The following is a 19326-nucleotide window of genomic DNA, read 5'->3' as shown; positions in this document are numbered from 1 at the left end:
AACTACCATCTGTCCTTCTGCGTTCCACTCCTGGATACCAAACCTGCCCATCACATCCTCATCACCTCTGTTTCCTGCACCAAAATGTCCATTGAAGTGTGCTCCAATGACAACTCTCTCACTTTTAGGCATGCTCTACATCACTTCATCAAAGTCCGACCAGAATTTCTCCTTCTCCTCCAGCTCACATCCTACCTGTGGAGCATACCCGCTAACAACATTGAACATCACACCTTCTATTTCTAGCTTCAGACTCATCACTCTATCCGACACTCTTTTTACCTCCAGGACATTCCTAACAAACTCCTCCTTCAAGATAACTCCTACTCCAATTCTCTTCCCATCTATACCATGATAGAACAACTTGAACCCTGCTCCTAAACTTCTAGCCTTGCTACCTTTCCACCTGGTCTCCTGTACACACAGTATGTCTACCTTCCTTCTCTGCATCATGTCAACCAACTCTCTACCTTTTCCTGTCATAGTTCCAACATTCAACGTCCCTACTCTTCGTCCTATACTCGTGGTGCTCCTCTTCTCTCTCTTCCTACGAACACACTTTCCTCCTCTCCTTCTTTGACCAACAGTAATCCAATTTCCACCGGCGCCCTGTAGGTCAACAGAGCCGAAGGCGGTCGTTGTTAAACTGGGCCTCGACCGATCCGGTATGGAAGTCATAGGTTTGATTCGCATGTTTGATTTGGCAAAAGTTTTACGCCGGATGCCCTTCCTGACGCAACCCTCTGTATTTATCCGGGCTTGGGAGCGGCACAATAAGACACTGGCTTTTGTCCTCTTGGGGCTACATTTTTAATATAAGTGATTTGGCGCACTTTAAAAGAAAAAGACAAAAAATGTGTTCTTCATGTGATAGGCAGTAGGTTATACAGTATGTGAGAGTCCTGCTTTGGCCATGGGAAGAGTGCTGCTTTGGCCTAGGTGAGGTCCAGTTGTGGAACTGGCTTAGGGTCTTGTTCTCAAAGAAATTATACATATACACACCTTTCAGACATCAGTTTTTTCAGATTAAAACATTCATATTTTGCACAATGACATGTGCTGTTGCTTGTGATACATTTTAAATCGCTGTAACTCTTGGTCTGTAAAATATATAATTACTCTTTTTGTATTAGCATTTCTACTACCCATAAATCATCTACTAGTAACAGCATTTAATAATGAATATCCATAAATAAAAAATCTTAATGTCATTAGAATATGCACAAATCTTACTTCAATTTTACCTTGGTTTTTTTAGTGTTGTGTTTCCTGTTGGGAAACTTGTGCAGTGATAGTTTCTAATCAGAGGCAGTCACAAGACACCGTGATGCATGAGACCATCCTGGCTTTAATGAGACCCAATGAAAGTTTGAACTTTTCTGACAAGATATTTGCGTTGCTGCTGAGGCATGTTACTGTCAAATGCAGAATGTTACTGAATTTTATTCCGAAATGAAACATATCAACCATGCTCAATATCTTTCCTCACATTTGATGTTGCAATAGACAATCAGGGAACACAGGCGTCAGTTCAGGGTTGTAGGTTCTGTGCGTGTGTGTGTGTGAGAGAGAGTAATAAGAGTACTGAGTATATCTCAGAGAGGTTAGATAAGACATCAAATACAATTAGAAAAGGGGCTGAACATGAATTTATTTTAAAAGTGCAGGAAAACAATTGTTTAACATAATCCTCCATGTTAAATCCACATCTGATTAAGGGGGTTATACATATGTGAGCCTAAATTTAACAGTTTCATTGAGACGGACAGAGATGGGGACCCTTTTTGTATCACTCTTTTACTATATTTATCCCTTCTTGTTTGGGTCAGATTCTGTAAGCAGTGTTTTGTAAGCAGTTTTTTGCAGGCATTCATCAGTGCAGCTTGCCTGGACTTCATAAAGAGAAACTAAAAAGGTAAACTTTCAATATTAGATCATATCCATTTTACTTTGCACAAGTTTAGATGAGTGGGTATCTGCAGCATTGCTCAAGTAAAGAACTGATTCTTTAGTCTTAAGTGAATGAGATGTTTCTACTTTACAATTTAATCTATGATCCAGTTAATGGAGTTTTATTAACTCAACTACAGTTGACAGCACCATCACCTCACTGGAAGATGATTCTGGGTTTAAATCCACCAGAGAAACTAGGACTTTTTTATGATGGCCCATGTTCTCCATGTGGGTTCCTCCAGGTTCTCTGTCTTTGTCCCACCACAGTAACATTTACTGCAGAACTGAACCTTAACAAATAATTGAATGAAAGGTCAAGATCATCCTGTTATCATGGGTTCCATGTGGAACATGCAGGGACCAGTCGGTCTGATTTTGCTCCTCAACCCATAATTCCTGAGCAGCACTGCCCACTAGTGGCACTTCACACACAACGCATCTTCCAGTCTTATTTTTTTTAATAGAGTTGACACAAACAGGGAATGCCCAAATTTCTCTTAAATATATAAAACTGTATTAAAATAATCCCATTAAAACATACTGTTCCACCGTTCATTAGGAAACTCAGTCAGAAATGCTGTGTTTGGTTCACTAGAACAGGTTTGTCACAGTCTGCCTAAAGCATAGAAATGATTCAGTATTAGCTGAGATGACACACACTGCTTGAAATGTTGAAAAAAAAGGCAAGATATCCTTGTTAAGTTGATGGCACTAGGACGCAGCATCTAAATAAGATAAACTAAAACGTTTTCAGGGAGGATTCACCGTTTCCAGTTAACACAGGTTCTCATGCGTATAGATGTGTTAAAAGGTGTGTATGTACACAGCATCGGAAGGGGATTTGTCCACACGTTCCACAGGAAGCTGAGGCAGCAGCGGTCGTGGACCGGCTGGAACATGACCATCCTTCCTTAGCAGGTGACGGGCTCTGGAGAGCTGGTGGAAGCGGATGAGACCGAAGTCAGCCTCTCCCTGCTGTTACCCACACCGCCTCCCGTCACGCTCCACTGAAGAATGCAAGCATCCTTTCCACCCATCGAGAGGATGTGGGAATCGCTGTGGGTGAAGCAGACGTTGGTGACATGGCTGCCGTGGCCGCTGTACTTATAGCTGGGTGCCTGAGCAGAGGGAGCAGACACTAGTCAATAAATGGAATGGGCATACAGAATGTTTTTAAACTGCAGGAAGTCCAAATAATATACAGTGAGTCTTTTAATAATAAAAGAGTATTCTCTGAAAATTTAAAAAGTGTAAAATGTGTCTCTGTGGGTTCTTCCGCTTCATCCCACCATCAAAAATGTAATATGAGACTTGGGGATTTAGAATCTGACTTTTAGTGCAATTAATTTTTTGACTTGCAGGTGACCCTGCAATAAACTGGAGACTTGTCCAGGGTGTATCCCACCAATTAGAATTAAGTTAGAAGTTAGATCATACTAAAGAATCACAGAAAGTGAGCGTGAGCCACATGAACGGTACCTTTGGTTTAGGACACGGGTACTGGAATAAATGGACTTTACAGAAGTCATCAGCCACCGCCACCACCCTCTCACTGTGAGATCGACACAGGGCGTTGATATCTGTTCCATCTGAGCCCTCTAACCATACACCTGGAATGCCACAGGAAGTAGTGGTCACAAGATAAAACAGCAAATTCTTGTTTGGGGGTACGACAGCCAGGAGAAGACAAAAACGTGACATTTCTCACCGATAACATGAAAGCCTAGCACACATGTGTAGGACGCCCATTCTCTGTCTCTGCTTTCAAAGCGATTCCTCAGCAGTTTACAGCCTGAAGCTATGTCCCCTGTTAAATTACACGGATGGTCACAACAGTGGATCATCATGCAGTCTGGAGAACAAAAACATGACTTACAGTAAAGGATCTCATAGTCGCCTGAATTAGACATGATGTATTTTCCATCTTTGGACCAATCTAGGTGAGTTATGAAGCTTGAGTGACCCTGAACAGACAGAAAAACAGACATAACAAACGTCTCATGATTGGCTGTCCAGTGGTTTTAGATGATAGGTCAGGTGTTCATTTGTATTCTCCTGTTTCAGAATGCCTCATTTTTAGAGGATATCGTCACATATCCCCAACCTAAGACTCTTATCCAATAAAAGATCACCTTCAGAGATCAATCTGATTGTAAACTCACATTACACCTCCCAAAGCGGGTGTAGCGCCGGCCGCTCTCCGTCACACTGTAGATGTAGATGAAGTTGTCATGTGAGCCAACTGCTAAAAAGCTGCCATCTGAAAATACATGATACGGATTCATACATGATATGTCCCTGCTACTATAATAATTTATTTATTTATTCAGTTTATTTTTCTTCTTTCCAGACATGTTATTACAACATATTTCACTTTCATCATTGTTGAAACATCATCAACAACATCCGAAAAGAAAAAAAAAGGTTAACGGGTAGAAGCCATTGGCTTTTAAGATTCCCGTCCCCTAAATTATCAACAAAACATCTCACTCATTACAAACTCAGACATTAAAAGTCTTCAACCAGCACATACATTGAATTTTGACAGACGTTCATACCCTTATCCACTTCCAGATGTTAGCCTTTTACCCTAGAGTATAACCATGTTTACATTCCTCCTAGGAACACAAGGTTTGTTAACATCATGGATAGTCAAAACCTTGACCTTGCCAGTGGTCTTCACAAGAATATAATGATCATATTCACCTCTTTCAGACAGTGTTTATACAAGAATTAACCAGTTTGTTGCATTTTTAACAGTTTCACATGGTATTATATTGTCAAAAGATATCAACATGCTCTTTAAAGTCTCAAAGTTAATGTTATCCCATGTTATCACAAATACATGTTTTGTTTTGTTTTTTGTTCATTAGTCCATGTTTCTGACATCAATGATGTTGATTTTTTCGACTGTTCCATGAAATACTTGACGTGTCCAAAATTGTAGAGCTCCCTATATTGAAGTGACTCTGTTGTACTTATCTTCGGTGTAATAACAATTCTTGTCTGTCTTTAATGCTCATATTTCACCAACTCCTCTGCACTCCTGATCACCATTGTTTTCATCTGGTCCGGAGAAAGCCCCTTTGTTTTGATGAAGATCCTGCAGTTGTTCGTCCAGGTGTTGTCGATCAGCCCATTCTTCTTCAGTTGTCGAGCTTTTTTAGCGATATCAGCATTCTTTTTAGTGAGATTCTCATTAATGTAGACATTTTTTCCTTTCAGTTTGAAGCCTTGTTTCAAAAGAGCAATCTTGTGTTTACGATTGTTGAATTTTATTAGCACTACAGGTGGTCTCCTACCTCCAGATGGTAATGGGTAACATGCCTCAATCTGGTCTGGATCTATAGTTATCTCCAGATCCCTCAGTTGAGAACTCACTTGTTGCTCCAGAGATTCGATGTCAGTGCTGGCCACAGGATTTCTGTAATTCCTCGGCTTGATTTTGATTCCAGTGATGATCACATCATTTATACAAATGCTTTGTTCCAATATTCCATTCTTTGTTTTCCCTGTTCCAAGACAACAATTTTTCGGTCTTTTTCATCCATGTCTTTCTGCATTTTCTTCATTTTGTCCTTCATTTCTTCCAAGGCGTCTAGCACCGGTTTTAGCTTTTCTTCCCACTTTTTATCAAAGTCACTCTCTAACTTATCAAAGTTGTTCTTTAACTTACTCCTTAATTCTTTCATAGAGACCATCTGGTCTTTAGTATCCTCCGATTTTCCTTTTGGTTTTGTCATTTTGCAGAGAATAAGTGAGTCAGTCTGGGTATGAGTTAGAGAAATAGCGACAACAGGATCCAAGTGGTCACACACTCAATCTCTCTTCGTTCAAGAAATGTCCATAACTATATGAAAGGTTGTACAGGTAGGCGACCTGTTAAACCAGTATTTGTTTGACATGTGTGTATTCAACCGTTCCAAACTCTTTTAATCTTTTGTTAGGGATGTTCAATTAGTATTTAGAAACACTGCTACATGATCATAATGTAGTTGGAAGTTTTGACGAATGTCACACAAGTCACATACTGATATTACGACCTCCATGTCACATTCAGTAAGGAAGTGGCTCAAAGAATAGCTCAATGTCATTTTTAGTTTTTAACTCACACAGAAGTCTTTTCATGTTCAGCACCCAAATTGTTTCATAAATTTAACTAATTTATTTATACATTTCATCTGTAATTAAGGGGTGAAACGACTAGTAATAGTTGGAGTGAGCTGACCTGGCGAATATCTCATAACAGACAGCTGCTCATTCCCATCAGTAGACTCAGACACCACCTCTCTGGTCATGATGTCGAGAACCATCCACCTGTTAATGTTTCACACAAATGAAGAAAGTTCATCACAGAAGGTGTTTTCAGAAAATACCTTACATCACAGACTACACATATTTCTTTTAGTGTAAACAACATTAAAGTCCTGAACAATTAGTCATGGAAATTGAAAAATTATCTTTATCCATTAATATCAATCATGTATGAAGTTGTGCAGTGAAGATTCAATCTGACTGGATCGCCCTGATGTAGAGGAAGTCCCAGACAAGCCTTTAAGTAGATAAGTACTGCTTTAGGGTGGAGTCAGATGTGGTTAGCCTAGCTTAGCCCTGAGACTTGATGCATTGAGAATGTTGAGACACAACATTTTGAGGTTGTGAGATGACTTCTGTCCTTGAACATCTACTTGTCTTAGGCGGAGCTAAGCTAACACTGCCTCCTTCACAGCATGTCATGTCAAAGACGTTATGCTGATATATTTTTGTCTTCTGTCCATGTGTCTCGTGGTTTCAATGTGTTTTTGAAATGAAACTCTCCTCTTGTTGATTGTTGTGACTGTCTACCCCACCCTGATAGTTTCCACATGTTCCCCTCACCTTGGATGTAAAGTATGTACTGTACGTACGGTCAGGTCCATAAATATTGGGACATCAACATTATTTTCATCTTTTTGGCCCTGTATACCACCACAATGGATTTGAAATATGCGATATGATATGCGCTTTAAGTGCAGACTTCCAGCTTTAATTTGAGGGCATTTTCATCTAAATCAGGGCCAAAAAGATGAAAATAATGTTGATGTCCCAATATTTATGGACCTGACTGTATATATAGTCTGCTGTGGCAGTGGGTCTCACCCCGTGTGTCAGACTACCAGAGCTGTTTCCATGTCACGTCAGGCTTTGTTACTATCTTGTTTTGAATCTGCCACGGCAGCATTTTGTCTTCATTTGCTGCTTTGATTTCTCTAGTTTTCAAACCTTTTTCATAGTCAAGTGACTGTTTTTGTCTTTTGTCTGACAGAGTGACTTTTTTCTGCTGTGTGTTGTTAATACCGATTGTTAATTTAATACATTGTCTTGAGAGTCCTTTTAGTGCTACTTTGGTTGATACATGATAATGAAAGCAGACTCTGAAATGTTCACAATATTTGGTTTTGAAAAGACCTTTTTTTCCAAAATATTGAACTATTCTTTCAACATTCTTCCTTTATGAATTTAAAGTTTTTTTCTTTGTGGCCATGTGATGGACCAGGGATTCGTCCAGGGTCCACCCCGATGGGGGGGGGGTGCAGTTCCCTGTGACCCCACACAGGATGAGTGTAACCACAACTGTTTTGCAGAATATTCACAGAATGTAAAAGTGCTCAAACTTATAAGCTACCTTCCTGTGCAAAGACCAACTGAAACCACAGATCCATTTGGGCAGAAGTCAGCACACAATCCATACTCCTGTCAGAGACACACAGAACAAATTGGTATCATGTGTCTGAATACGAAGAGGAATATCAGGTCCAAAACTGTTAAACATAAAAACAGAATTAATTCATTTTCAAAGAAATTGTTTCTCATGAACCCATGATGCAAAAGTATTTTCCCCCTTATCCAGAAACACTGTAAACATTCTTCTGTGGGTCATTTTCCACTCCTCCATTCAGTTTCACAATAGTCCATCAAGCAGTTTACGTGCAATTAAAGAAAACAGCCTAAAGAGATGAACTGAGGCAGGAAGAATTTATCAGCAGGGTGTTTCATGAATCTGACAGCTTGAGTTCTGCTATCATCACAGAGAACTGTTTCCTGTCTGAACTGTTTTTCACCTTATTGCTGTAAAGACAGAAATAAATGGTAAAGCATAAAATGATAAAGCATGTCATTAAGTGATGGATGTTTCTCTATTGACCAATGATATATCTAAGATTAAGCTAACAGCCATTTTGCCAAAGGAGTTGTTCCTCACCTGGTTCAAGGGCCTAAAGCAGTGGTTCTTAACTTTTTTGGAGGTACCGAACCCTGTCGGTTTCATATGCTCACTCACCGAACATGTGTCCTTTTTTTCAAATTTAAGACATAAGTATACTGTATGTTTTACTGGCGTATTTTAATGAATTGTGCATTAATGTCACCATTTTCAAAGAACAAAACCAAGACAGTGCATGAACTCCATGAACTCGCATTAAATGACCTACCTGCAAATCAGTGTGACTTCTGCTGTTGTTATTGAGAGACCAGTTCAGATATGCGTGGCTTCACCTTGACAAGTGCTACTCTGATGTCATTTTCACAGCAAACTCTGTTCCTTTTGTTTTCCATGCAGCTTAAGAAAGTGTTCCTTTATTTTTGCCAGTGCGAGACCAGAGTCACTCAACTTGACATTGCAAATCATGCAGAACGCTGACTCCAATCACGTTCTGTTACACAGTACATGTAAATTCACGTTGCACATATTCATCCAACCACTTTCTTTTTTTGCTCAATGTAGCCGCAAGAGGACACAAGCCAGTGTGTTATTGTGCCGGTCCCAAGCCCGGATAAATACTGAGGGTTGCGTCAGGAAGGGCATCCGGCGTAAAACTTTTGCCAAATCAAACATTCGAATCAAACCTATGACTTCCATACCGGATCAGTCGAGGCCCGGGTTAACAACGACCGCCATCGGCGCTGTTGACCTACAGGGCGCCAGTGGAAATTGGATTACTTTTGGCCGAAGAAGGAGAGGAGGAAAGTGCGTTCGCTCGAAGAAAGAGAAGAGGAACACCAAGAGTATAGGACTAAGAGTAGGGACGTTGAATGTTGGAACTATGACAGGAAAAGGTAGAGAGTTGGTTGACATGATGCAGAGAAGGAAGGTAGACATACTGTGTGTACAGGAGACCAGGTGGAAAGGTAGCAAGGCTAGAAGTTTAGGAGCAGGGTTCAAGTTGTTCTATCATGGTAGAGATGGGAAGAGAAATGGAGTAGGAGTTATCTTGAAGGAGGAGTTTGTTAGGAATGTCCTGGAGGTAAAAAGAGTGTCGGATAGAGTGATGAGTCTAAAGCTAGAAATAGAAGGTGTGATGTTCAATGTTGTTAGCGGGTATGCTCCACAGGTAGGATGTGAGCTGGAGGAGAAGGAGAAATTCTGGTCGGACTTTGATGAAGTGATGCAGAGCATGCCTAGAAGTGAGAGAGTTGTCATTGGTGCAGACTTCAATGGACATGTCGGTGCAGGAAACAGAGGTGATGAGGAGGTGATGGGCAGGTTTGGTATCCAGGAGAGGAACGCAGAAGGACAGATGGTAGTTGACTTTGCAAAAAGGATGGAAATGGCTGTAGTGAATACTTTCTTCCAGAAGAGGCAGGAACATAGAGTGACCTATAAGAGTGGCGGTAGGAGCACACAGGTAGACTACATCTTGTGTAGACGGTGTAACCTGAAAGAGATCAGTGACTGCAAAGTAGTGGTAGGCGAGAGTGTAGCCAAACAGCATCGGATGGTGGTGTGTAGGATGACTCTGGTGGGGAGGAAGATGAAGAGGGCAAAGGCAGAGCAGAAGACGAAACGGTGGAAGCTGAAAAAGGAAGAGTGTTGCATGACTTTTAGGAAGGAGTTAAGACAGGTTCTGGGTGGTCAGGAGGTGCTTCCAGATGACTGGACAACTACAGCTAATGTGATCAGGGAGACAGGTAGGAGAGTACTTGGTGTGTCATCTGGAAGGAAAGTAGATAAGGAGACTTGGTGGTGGAATGAGGAGGTACAGGAGTGTATACAGAGAAAGAGGTTAGCCAAGAGGAAGTTGGACACTGAGAGGACTGAGGAGAGTAGACAGGAGTACAGGGAGATGCAGTGTAAGGTGAAGGTAGAGATAGCAAAGGCCAAACAAGAAGCTTATGATGACTTGTATGCTAGGTTGGACAGTAAAGAGGGAGGGACTGATTTATACCGGTTGGCAAGACAGAGAGATAGAGATGGGAAGGATGTGCAACAGGTTAGGGTGATTAAGGATAGGGATGGAAGTCTATTGACAGGTGCCAGTAGTGTGATGGGAAGATGGAAAGAGTACTTTGAAGAGTTGATGAACGTGGAAAATGAGAGAGAACAAAGACTAGAAGAGGTGACTGTTGTGGACCAGGATGTAGCAAAGATGAGTCAGGATGAAGTGAGGAGGGCATTGAAGAGGATGAAGAGTGGAAAGGCAGTCGGCCCTGATGATATATCTGTAGAGGTTTGGAAGTGTCTAGGAGAGGTGGCAGTAAAGTTTCTGACTGGGTTGTTCAACAGGATCTTAGATAGTGAGAAGATGCCTGAGGAATGGAGGAGAAGTGTGCTGGTGCCCATTTTTAAGAACAAGGGAGATGTGCAGAGTTGTGGCAACTACAGAGGAATAAAGCTGATGAGCCACACAATGAAGTTATGGGAGAGAGTAGTGGAAGCTAGACTAAGGGCAGAAGTGAGCCTTTGTCAGCAGTATGGTTTAATGCCAAAAAAGAGTACTACAGATGCAGTATTTGCTTTGAGGATGTTGATAGAGAAGTACAGAGAAGGCCAGAGGGAGCTGCATTGTGTTTTTGTAGATCTGGAGAAAGTTTAGGACAGGGTTCCCAGAGAGGAACTGTGGTATTGTATGAGGAAGTCTCGAGTGGCAGAAAAGTATGTTAGAGCGGTGCAGGACATGTATAAGGACTGTAAGACAGTGGTGAGGTGTCCCATAGGTGTGACAGAGGAGTCCAAGGTGGAGGTGGGACTACATCAGGAATCAGCTCTGAGCCCCTTCTTGTTTGCTATGGTGATGGACCACCTGACAGACTAGTTTAGACAGTAATCTCCATGGACTATGATGTTTGCAGATGACATTGTGATCTGCAGTGAGAGCAGAGAACAGGTGGAAGAGAAGCTAGAGAGGTGGAGGTTTGTCCTGGAAAGGAGAGGAGTGAAGGTTAGCTGCAGTAAGACAGAGTACATGTGTGTGAATGAGAGGGACCCAAGTGGAAGAGTGAGGTTACAGGGAGAAGAGATCAAGAAGGTGGAGGATTTTAAGTACTTAGGCTCAACAGTCCATAGCAATGGAGAGTGTGGAAAAGAGGTGAAGAAGCGTGTACAGGCAGGATGGAACGGGTGGAGGAAAGTGTCAGGTGTGATGTGTGATAAAAGAGTTTCAGCTAAAATGAAAGGAAAGGTGTACAAAACTGTGGTGAGACCAGCGATGTTGTTTGGCCTAGAGACAGTGTCACTGAGGAAAAGACAGGAGACAGAGCTAGAGGTAGCAGACATGAAGATGCTGAGGTTCTCTCTGGGAGTGACCATGAAGGATAGGATCAGGAATGAGTACATCAGAGGGACAGCACATGAGAGATAGTGAATATATTGGTAAAAGGATGCTGAGTTTTGAACTGCCAGGCAGGAGGCCTAGAGGAAGACCAAAGAGGAGGTTTATGGATGTAGTGAAAGAGGACATGAAGGTAGTTGGTGTGAGAGAAGAGGATTCAAAGGACAGGGCTAGATGGAGGAAACTGATTCGCTGTGACGACCCCTGAAGGGAAAAGCCGAAAAAAAAAGAAGAAGAAGACTTTCTTTTTTTGTCATCATAGTTACTATGAATTAAAATATTAAGAAAGCAATCAGATGACGTACCATCATGACAGGCATAAATCAACAACTGAGTGCGCAAAATCCAATGTAGCACAGGCAAGCTAATCGATGTAGCATGATCACCTGCAGCCAGTGATGGCTAAGGGGGCTTGTCACCAGGAATTGACACGATGTGTCAAACGTATACAGTGATTCGTGTATGTTCGGCAAAAACACCCGACACATCGTGCTGTCTCTGCCGAACCCCTGAGACCGACTCACCGAACCCATAGGGTTTGATCGAACCCGGGTTAAGAACCATTAGCCTAAAGATACTGGGTGTTACTCTGTAATGGTCTCACAAGCAAACTGGTACTTGTGAATTTGGGCTGTAAAAATTTAATTTAACAAATCATGCAACTAGTGCATTGGTTAAACTGAGGAACTTGTTTACATGTGTGGTTGGCACGAAATTTAGATTAAGCATATATTTCCCAAAATTAATGAAGTTAAAAAAGGTAAAATATGATATTTACCAGTTGTGTACTGATTTCATTTGAGTTTATGACAAATAAAATTGAGATAATTACATAAATGATCTCAATGTTTGGCATTGCAACATTTTGAAGTGCAATCGGCATTATAAATTCATTGCATACACATCTTACCTCCAGGGTGATGCACCAGTCCAGCTTGTGTTCCTCTGTGTTCCATAAACACACCTGTCTATCATGAGCACAGGTGAGAAAGATGTTTTGATCGGGGTGTGTCGCCAGCCCCCACATTTCATCCACATGGCCCTGAGACAGACAGACATTGGGACAAACACAATGGGTTAACAAGTCAATTTGGATCTAGCTCTGTGGAAAGTCAACTGAAGTTTCCAGTTTTATGTCCTACCAGGAACAAGTCATTAAATTACAATCAAGAGTCTTGATTTGAGGCAGACGATACTCCACTGTTAGGGAGGCTAAAGCACTACCCTGAAAATATATCTATGGATGTTGTTCAAATCCAAAAGCAGGATTATGAACTTTTGTTTTTTAAAGTGGCATTTTTCCATAGCTTTCAGAGAAGATTAAACTTACAAAAATATATATTATTTAATTGTCAATAAGTTTTATTTAATATTTCTATTTATGTAAATAGCTAATCGCAAAATCAAAACCACATATTTTGTATCTTCTCCTTTTTTTTCCAGTACTGATGTTTATCCATCCAGATTATTTTTGTGTCTGAAAATGAGTACTTTCTAATATATAATGGAATAAATAAAAGAGTATGAATAAATAAAGGATTATTCTATTTTGTATTATATTTATTATATATATTTATTATATTTTATTATATTTTGAGATAGATCACTTCATGATTGCAGGAAAAGGAGATATCTTGTGGAGATGATCTATCATACTGTTCACGCCTATTACTGTTTATTCCATATTCATTCATTCATCTTGCGAACTGCCTTTATTTGATGTAGCGGATCGTGGGGAGCTTAGCCTATCCCAGCTGTCTTGGGGCGTTAGGTGGGGAAACAGTGCACTGCGGTGCCACACAGAGACAGACAAACATGCGCACACTCACACACTACGGGCAATTTGGAATGGCCAATTAACCGGAAGCAAATGTTTTTGGAGGTGGGAGGAAGTCGGAGAACCTGGAGACAAGCCACGCAAACACGGGGAGAACATGCAATCTCCATACAGAGAGGGCTTCGAACCCGGAACCGCCTTGCTGTGCGGTACGCTACCCACTGCGCTACCATGCCGCCCCTCATTCCATATTAACAGGGACAGATGTTGATAAATTATGTAATCAATAATGTGTTGCATGAAATCAATGGCATGATGCAAGAAAAGATAATTATTGCACATTATCTTTATTAGCACAAACAATTTTTCTTTGAAAGACGTTTGCTGGAAGACAAAGACTCTTCTATTAATGGACAGTTTGCCGGATGTTGTTTTTATGTTTTTATTGCTGTTCCATTTTTATAGAGAAATAACTTAATTCAGCAATAGCAGATTCTAAAATAGTAATGGATGTAAAAAAATACACAACACAAACTGACATCTACACACCTGCACTATGGCCACAAATCCATCTGAGAACGCGCCTCTCAGGATAGCATTACGGGTCGTACCAACTAATAGTTCCTCATCGTTCACAACTGCGATGGTACGGACCGCTCCATATATTTCTGGAATCTGGACATATAATCACATTAAAAACAATGCATTTTATTTGTATATAGCTTCTATATATACAGAATGTGTAAACACACAACCACACACACGCACAGACACACACAGACACACGCAAACACAAACACACACACACACACACACTCTGCGGTTCACCTCACACTCTCTTTCAGGTGCCAGGTCAGCACTCCAGCGGATGATCTTACGATCTTTGCCTCCTCCGCTGAGCAGAGCACCACCCTGCAGGGCGCACAGGGTGAACACGCTGCCCTCGTGGGCTTTGGTCTGTCGCATTATCTGTAACGTCTCTGCAAAATGAAAGAGCAAAGCCATTTATCAGTCCATGTGGAGACATGTAAGGCTCACAGAGGATGTTTTGTGTAGGGCAACTGAAGAAAAAGGAAAGAAAAAATTTAATCAGGGCAGGAAACATAAGAAATCCATAAATAATAAAAACAAATTGCTCATTTCTTGTTCTTCAATAGTGTATTCTGATCAACGGCACTGACCTTTTGCTCCTTTACCAAGCGTTTTGACATCAGCAGCTGATTTCCCCCAAGTCAGAATGTTTCCTTCAGAGTCTCCAGTCAGAACTTCTCCAGTCAGACTGAAGAGAAAGCAAAGGATAAACTTGGGCTTCTTGTATTTCTGCAAGAAAAAGGAAAAACAATTAAGGATAAGATTTTTATTCATTCAATGTTTCAAAAATAAATGTGTTTAATAATAAAGCTCATTTATTCAAATTAACTTTGAATCATATTTACACCTAAAAATATTCTGGATTGTAAATATTTCTACGCTGGAGAAAGCAAATTCCTGCAAAATTGGTCCCACAAAATCAACACAGACAAGTTGTGACCCCATCTGGGTCTTCATGAAGTTAGAATGTCTGCAAGAGAATAACCACACCCAGACTGACCACAAAGCACTGGAGAGGGTGGTGAAATCAACCCAACACTTTGCAGCACAACACCCCCCTCTTTAGAAATCATGCCTCACAAACGGTGTCTGATGAGGACATGAAGCGTCTAAAGAGTAACGGACAAACAGCCTCTTCCTGTCAGCAATCAACCGAAAACCTAACTGTAAATGTACCTTTATGCAGCTTGCTAGCCTTTCAATGTGCATCTAGTATAAATACATCTGTTCTCTCAAATAACAAAGCTGCAATGGAGATCAAAATGCTGTCTTTAATTAACTTGTGTCAGTAAGTTACAGGTAGTTAACTCAGGCTGCGCTACTGAATGCCTTGAACCTACTTCATGTTTTATTCATGTCAGCACCTAATTTCTGTTTGGCCTTCGACTAAAGAAGCTGGAAACTTGGAATAAAGTTGAGTCTGTCTTACTCCAAAGATGCCTTGTTTCTTGGTGAACTGTCCCATACTGAGCGTCCAGAAGTAGACGTGGGATTTACCACAGGTGATGATGTTGTTGCTGTCCACAGGGTTAAACTCTGCAGCGAACACAGCCTCGTTGGTGCTCTGGAGTCCAATAACACACACAAAAAACACAAAAACATTTATAATGTAAAATGAAAACTGTCCAGTCAGGAAAGTGAAAGCAAAGTCTGTGGAAAAAGAAGGCAGTTAAAATGAATATTTAATGAAGAAATATGTGATGCATGCCAGAAGTTTCACAATAAGGAAGATTTATTGATTCTTCTTCTTCTCCTTCTTCCCCTGTTGGCTTTTCCCTTCAGGGGTCGCCACAGCGAATTAGTTGCATCCATCTAATCCTGTCTTCTGCATCCTCTTCTCTCACACCAACTTCCTTCATGTCCTCTTTCACTACATCCATAAACCTCCTTTTTGGTCTTCCTCTAGGCCTCCTGCCTGGCAGTTCAAAACTCAGCATCCTTCTACCAATATATTCACTATCTCTCCTCTGGACATGTCCAAACCATCTCAGTCTGGCCTCTCTGACTTTATCGCCAAAACCTCTAACATGTGCTTTCCCTCTGATGTACTCAATGCCTGATCCTATCCATCCTGGTCACTCCCAAAGAGAACCTCAGCATCTTCATGTCTGCTACCTCCAGCTCTGTCTCCTGTCTTTTCCTCAGTGACACTGTCTCTAGGCCAAACAACATCGCTGGTCTCGCCACAGTTTTGTACACCTTTCCTTTCACTTTAGCTGAAACTCTTCTATCACACAACACATCTGACACTTTTCTCAACCTGTTCCATCCTGCCGGTACATGCTTCTTCACCTCTATTCCACACTCTCCATTGCTATGGACTGTTGACCGCAAGTACTGTACTTAAAATCACCCACATTCTTGATCTCTTTTCCTGGTACTGCCAGATCTAACAGCTGTTCCTGACAGCCACATACATCCATTGAACATTACCACTTCAGTCAGCAGCACCATCTCTGAGGAACAATCTGCAGCCAATTACACTCGCTGCACTAAACATCACAATGGGGGATATTAATCATCTTTTGCTTAAAAAACACAAATCAATTTCATTAATTCATCCAGCAAGGTGTGAAACGACAGTGGATCATTATTATGGATCGCCATATGAAACATATAAATGTGTAAAGTACTCATTGCTCTTGATCAGCTCAGCAGATTAAAGCTGCAACAGCTGATTACATGGAAAATTATGTGAAATGTAGATCAACAACGTTCAAACGCTCTGCGTGATGAGATTATCAACAGAAAAACGGTTGTAAGAGGATACAATGAAGATTTCATCCTAAGAAAGAATGAAAATAATTTCTTTTGTTATGGGATTTCTGGGCTTCTGAATTCCTGGACTAACCTGAATTCATCATTATTATCATTATTATTATTATTGATCCAACCAGAGGATTAAGGATATTTTGCTGACTCAACAAAAAAGACATACACCAATGTCAGGTCTACACTCGGTAAATACAGCACATGAAGTGTACGGTGATTGATTGAAGTTCCATTGATGACTGTGGCGTGGCATATGGACTCTTCCACAGTAGCATCATTCCATTGTTCACGCTGGATGAACTGTTAGTGTTGGCCTGTCCAGCAGTCAGCAGCCGTCCCGCACATGTAGGACCCCGCATTGAAGTCTGTATACAAAATCCTAAAGCAACCAATATCCACCCACTGCAGCGTCAGAGAACAAGATAAAATTCACACAACCAGATGAAACTCAACTGCATAAAATATTAATACTATCGCCATGAAAGCTAAGCTGAAATTCCTCTAAGGGAAGTCAGGACATTTTTGGGTAAAAGCCCATGAAAACATAACTGAGAGCCTACGGTGAAACCACCAACCCTCCCCCTAAAGGTTTCTGTGGACAGACCTCTGCTATAAAAGCATCCACACACTGAGCATTCACCCCGCTGGATATCTGCTGCGTTCCTGTCACCTCGCCCAACTTTCTGCAGTCCAACGACTTCTCTTGGTCTCATAAAGTGACCAACAATTTCATAAATGTCTTGAAAATATGAGTTTAATATGCTTTCCTCATATTGGCTTGGCCAAAACTTAATCAACCCAAAAAACCTAGACCTAGTGACAGGTGTCACCTCCATATATACACAGTATATGGAGGTGCCATTCTGTTATAGGTGTATATCACCATACTGTATGCTATATCCTGGTGTAAAGATAGAAAAATCATGTCCTCACGTTGATACAAAATGGAATAAACACTCACAAGCATACCGATGTCCTCTGTCAGAGGCCTGCTTTTAATCAATTGTTACAGGATTTTGATTAGACAAAATTAGATTAGGTAGATTAGATTAGCCTGGAAAGTATTTCATAATTGCTTACGTTTCAGCAATGATAGCATTGGTGGATGTTTGTGCAGTTTGAGTACTTTCTTACTTTCATTACTGTGGAAATAATTCAGTATTTTTACATAGGTACGTATAATCGGGAGTGTTGACAAATCTTTTGTTTCAAAAGTTGCTTTATGAATTTAAATATAAAGATTTCACAGTCATTGAGCTTGTTTCACACCTTAACACCAATTCTGACTTTGGGTTTCCTTTACCTTGATCTCTGCATGCTTGGTCCCCTTTTTGCATTCCCATACTGACAGCATGTGTTCATTAGAGTCATCGATCACACAGAGGAAGGCTCCAGAATCCTGGAAAATTAACAACAATAATCTTAATTAAATTCATTAGTAAATCTAGCACAATCGAAACTTACCCACTACTTATTCCTTCACTCATGTCAAGGTCACATCTCCATTTTTTAAAAAAACTCAAATACTGTTGTCATCATGAATTATGCTTCAACTCTAATTCATTCTCTTCATATCTCAAGGTTCCGTAAATAACACTAAACCCTTTCCTGCAAAGTAAAGCCTACCATAAAATGAGAAGTATAACATTTTTTTAACATGTACAAGAAGCGTTAAGCTTCACAGTTTGGACGCTGTGGTGCCAACACTGTAGCGGCCGTCGTTGTGTATCGCCAAAAGGAGTTTGCATCTAAAAATCTGAAATCAGAGTGTATTTTGCAGATAAACTGTGATGACATGTCCCTTGACATAGGGAAGGTCACATTCACAAATAAATTATAAATTGAAGCAGACAGACTCAGCATGAGAGGCTGAACTTTATTTGACTCACGCCATTGCATTGGTGTTTAGGGACCCAATATCTGCGAAAGTATTATAATAAACTCACAGCATAGGAAAATGCAACTGATCCCACTCCCTTCTGGAAAGTTCCAAGGCCAATCTGCTGCAGGGTGACCAGGGTGGTGGAGTCCCAGATGTAGACACAAGGATGTTGAGGCTAACACACACACATATACACACACACAGACGCAAAAACCTCACCAGATAGTTAACATATTTCTAATGACTGGGTTTAGTGACTTGTCGTTACAAGAATCATCATCAAGAAAATATTACCAGAGGATACATTAAGATTCAGTGACAACTGCTGTAGTTTGACAGAAATTAATTATAACTTTCTGTATGAAGGTATAGTGGCCTAATTATTGATTAGTATACAGAGAATCAAAGTGTGTGAGCTGGTTTCGCAGCAGTATTCACCTTGCCATCTTTATCCACCCCTGATGTCTGGCCAGATGCCACTCGCACCTTATCAGGATGGATGGTAAGACTGTATGGGGAACACAAATAATAATTAATTAAATGAAAAGTAAGCAGTTTACAAAGTTAAACAAGGCTAAAACAAGGCTAAAAAATTAAACTACAGGAGCAAAAACTGAACTTCCTCAAATGTAAACCTGAAGCTGTCTTCAAAAACAGTTAGTTCTTATCAATTGTAAAGTCCCCACTTTAGGACACAAATTCGAACATGGAAATAAAACCAATATGTCCCCACAGTTTAAATTCATACAGCAAAAATAAAAATG

General features: G+C 40.7%; 1 protein-coding gene across 2 annotated transcripts in view; it reads right to left on the bottom strand.

The window, feature by feature from the left end:
- Positions 1 to 1631: 1631 nt before the first annotated feature.
- The window catches only part of eml3 (EMAP like 3), a 63710-nt gene continuing 46015 nt past the window's right edge, over positions 1632 to 19326 (bottom strand). For both annotated transcript variants that reach the window (XM_068307632.1, XM_068307633.1), the window contains 15 exons: positions 19001 to 19070; positions 18627 to 18737; positions 17984 to 18079; positions 15338 to 15472; positions 14499 to 14637; positions 14146 to 14297; positions 13867 to 13992; positions 12451 to 12582; positions 7619 to 7686; positions 6182 to 6270; positions 4116 to 4213; positions 3830 to 3917; positions 3662 to 3760; positions 3433 to 3563; positions 1632 to 3071 (listed from right to left, as the gene is read on the bottom strand). In XM_068307632.1, the coding sequence (XP_068163733.1) occupies positions 2865 to 3071; positions 3433 to 3563; positions 3662 to 3760; positions 3830 to 3917; positions 4116 to 4213; positions 6182 to 6270; positions 7619 to 7686; positions 12451 to 12582; positions 13867 to 13992; positions 14146 to 14297; positions 14499 to 14637; positions 15338 to 15472; positions 17984 to 18079; positions 18627 to 18737; positions 19001 to 19070 (1741 nt within the window). In that variant the 3' untranslated portion in view covers positions 1632 to 2864. The remainder of the gene's footprint in view (positions 3072 to 3432; positions 3564 to 3661; positions 3761 to 3829; positions 3918 to 4115; positions 4214 to 6181; positions 6271 to 7618; positions 7687 to 12450; positions 12583 to 13866; positions 13993 to 14145; positions 14298 to 14498; positions 14638 to 15337; positions 15473 to 17983; positions 18080 to 18626; positions 18738 to 19000; positions 19071 to 19326) is intronic.

The sequence above is a fragment of the Antennarius striatus genome, chromosome 23 (assembly GCF_040054535.1).
Source record: "Antennarius striatus isolate MH-2024 chromosome 23, ASM4005453v1, whole genome shotgun sequence".
NCBI lineage: Eukaryota > Metazoa > Chordata > Actinopteri > Lophiiformes > Antennariidae > Antennarius > Antennarius striatus.
The sequence above is the reverse complement of the archived record's forward strand: the minus strand, read 5'-3'. Positions and strand labels throughout refer to the sequence as shown.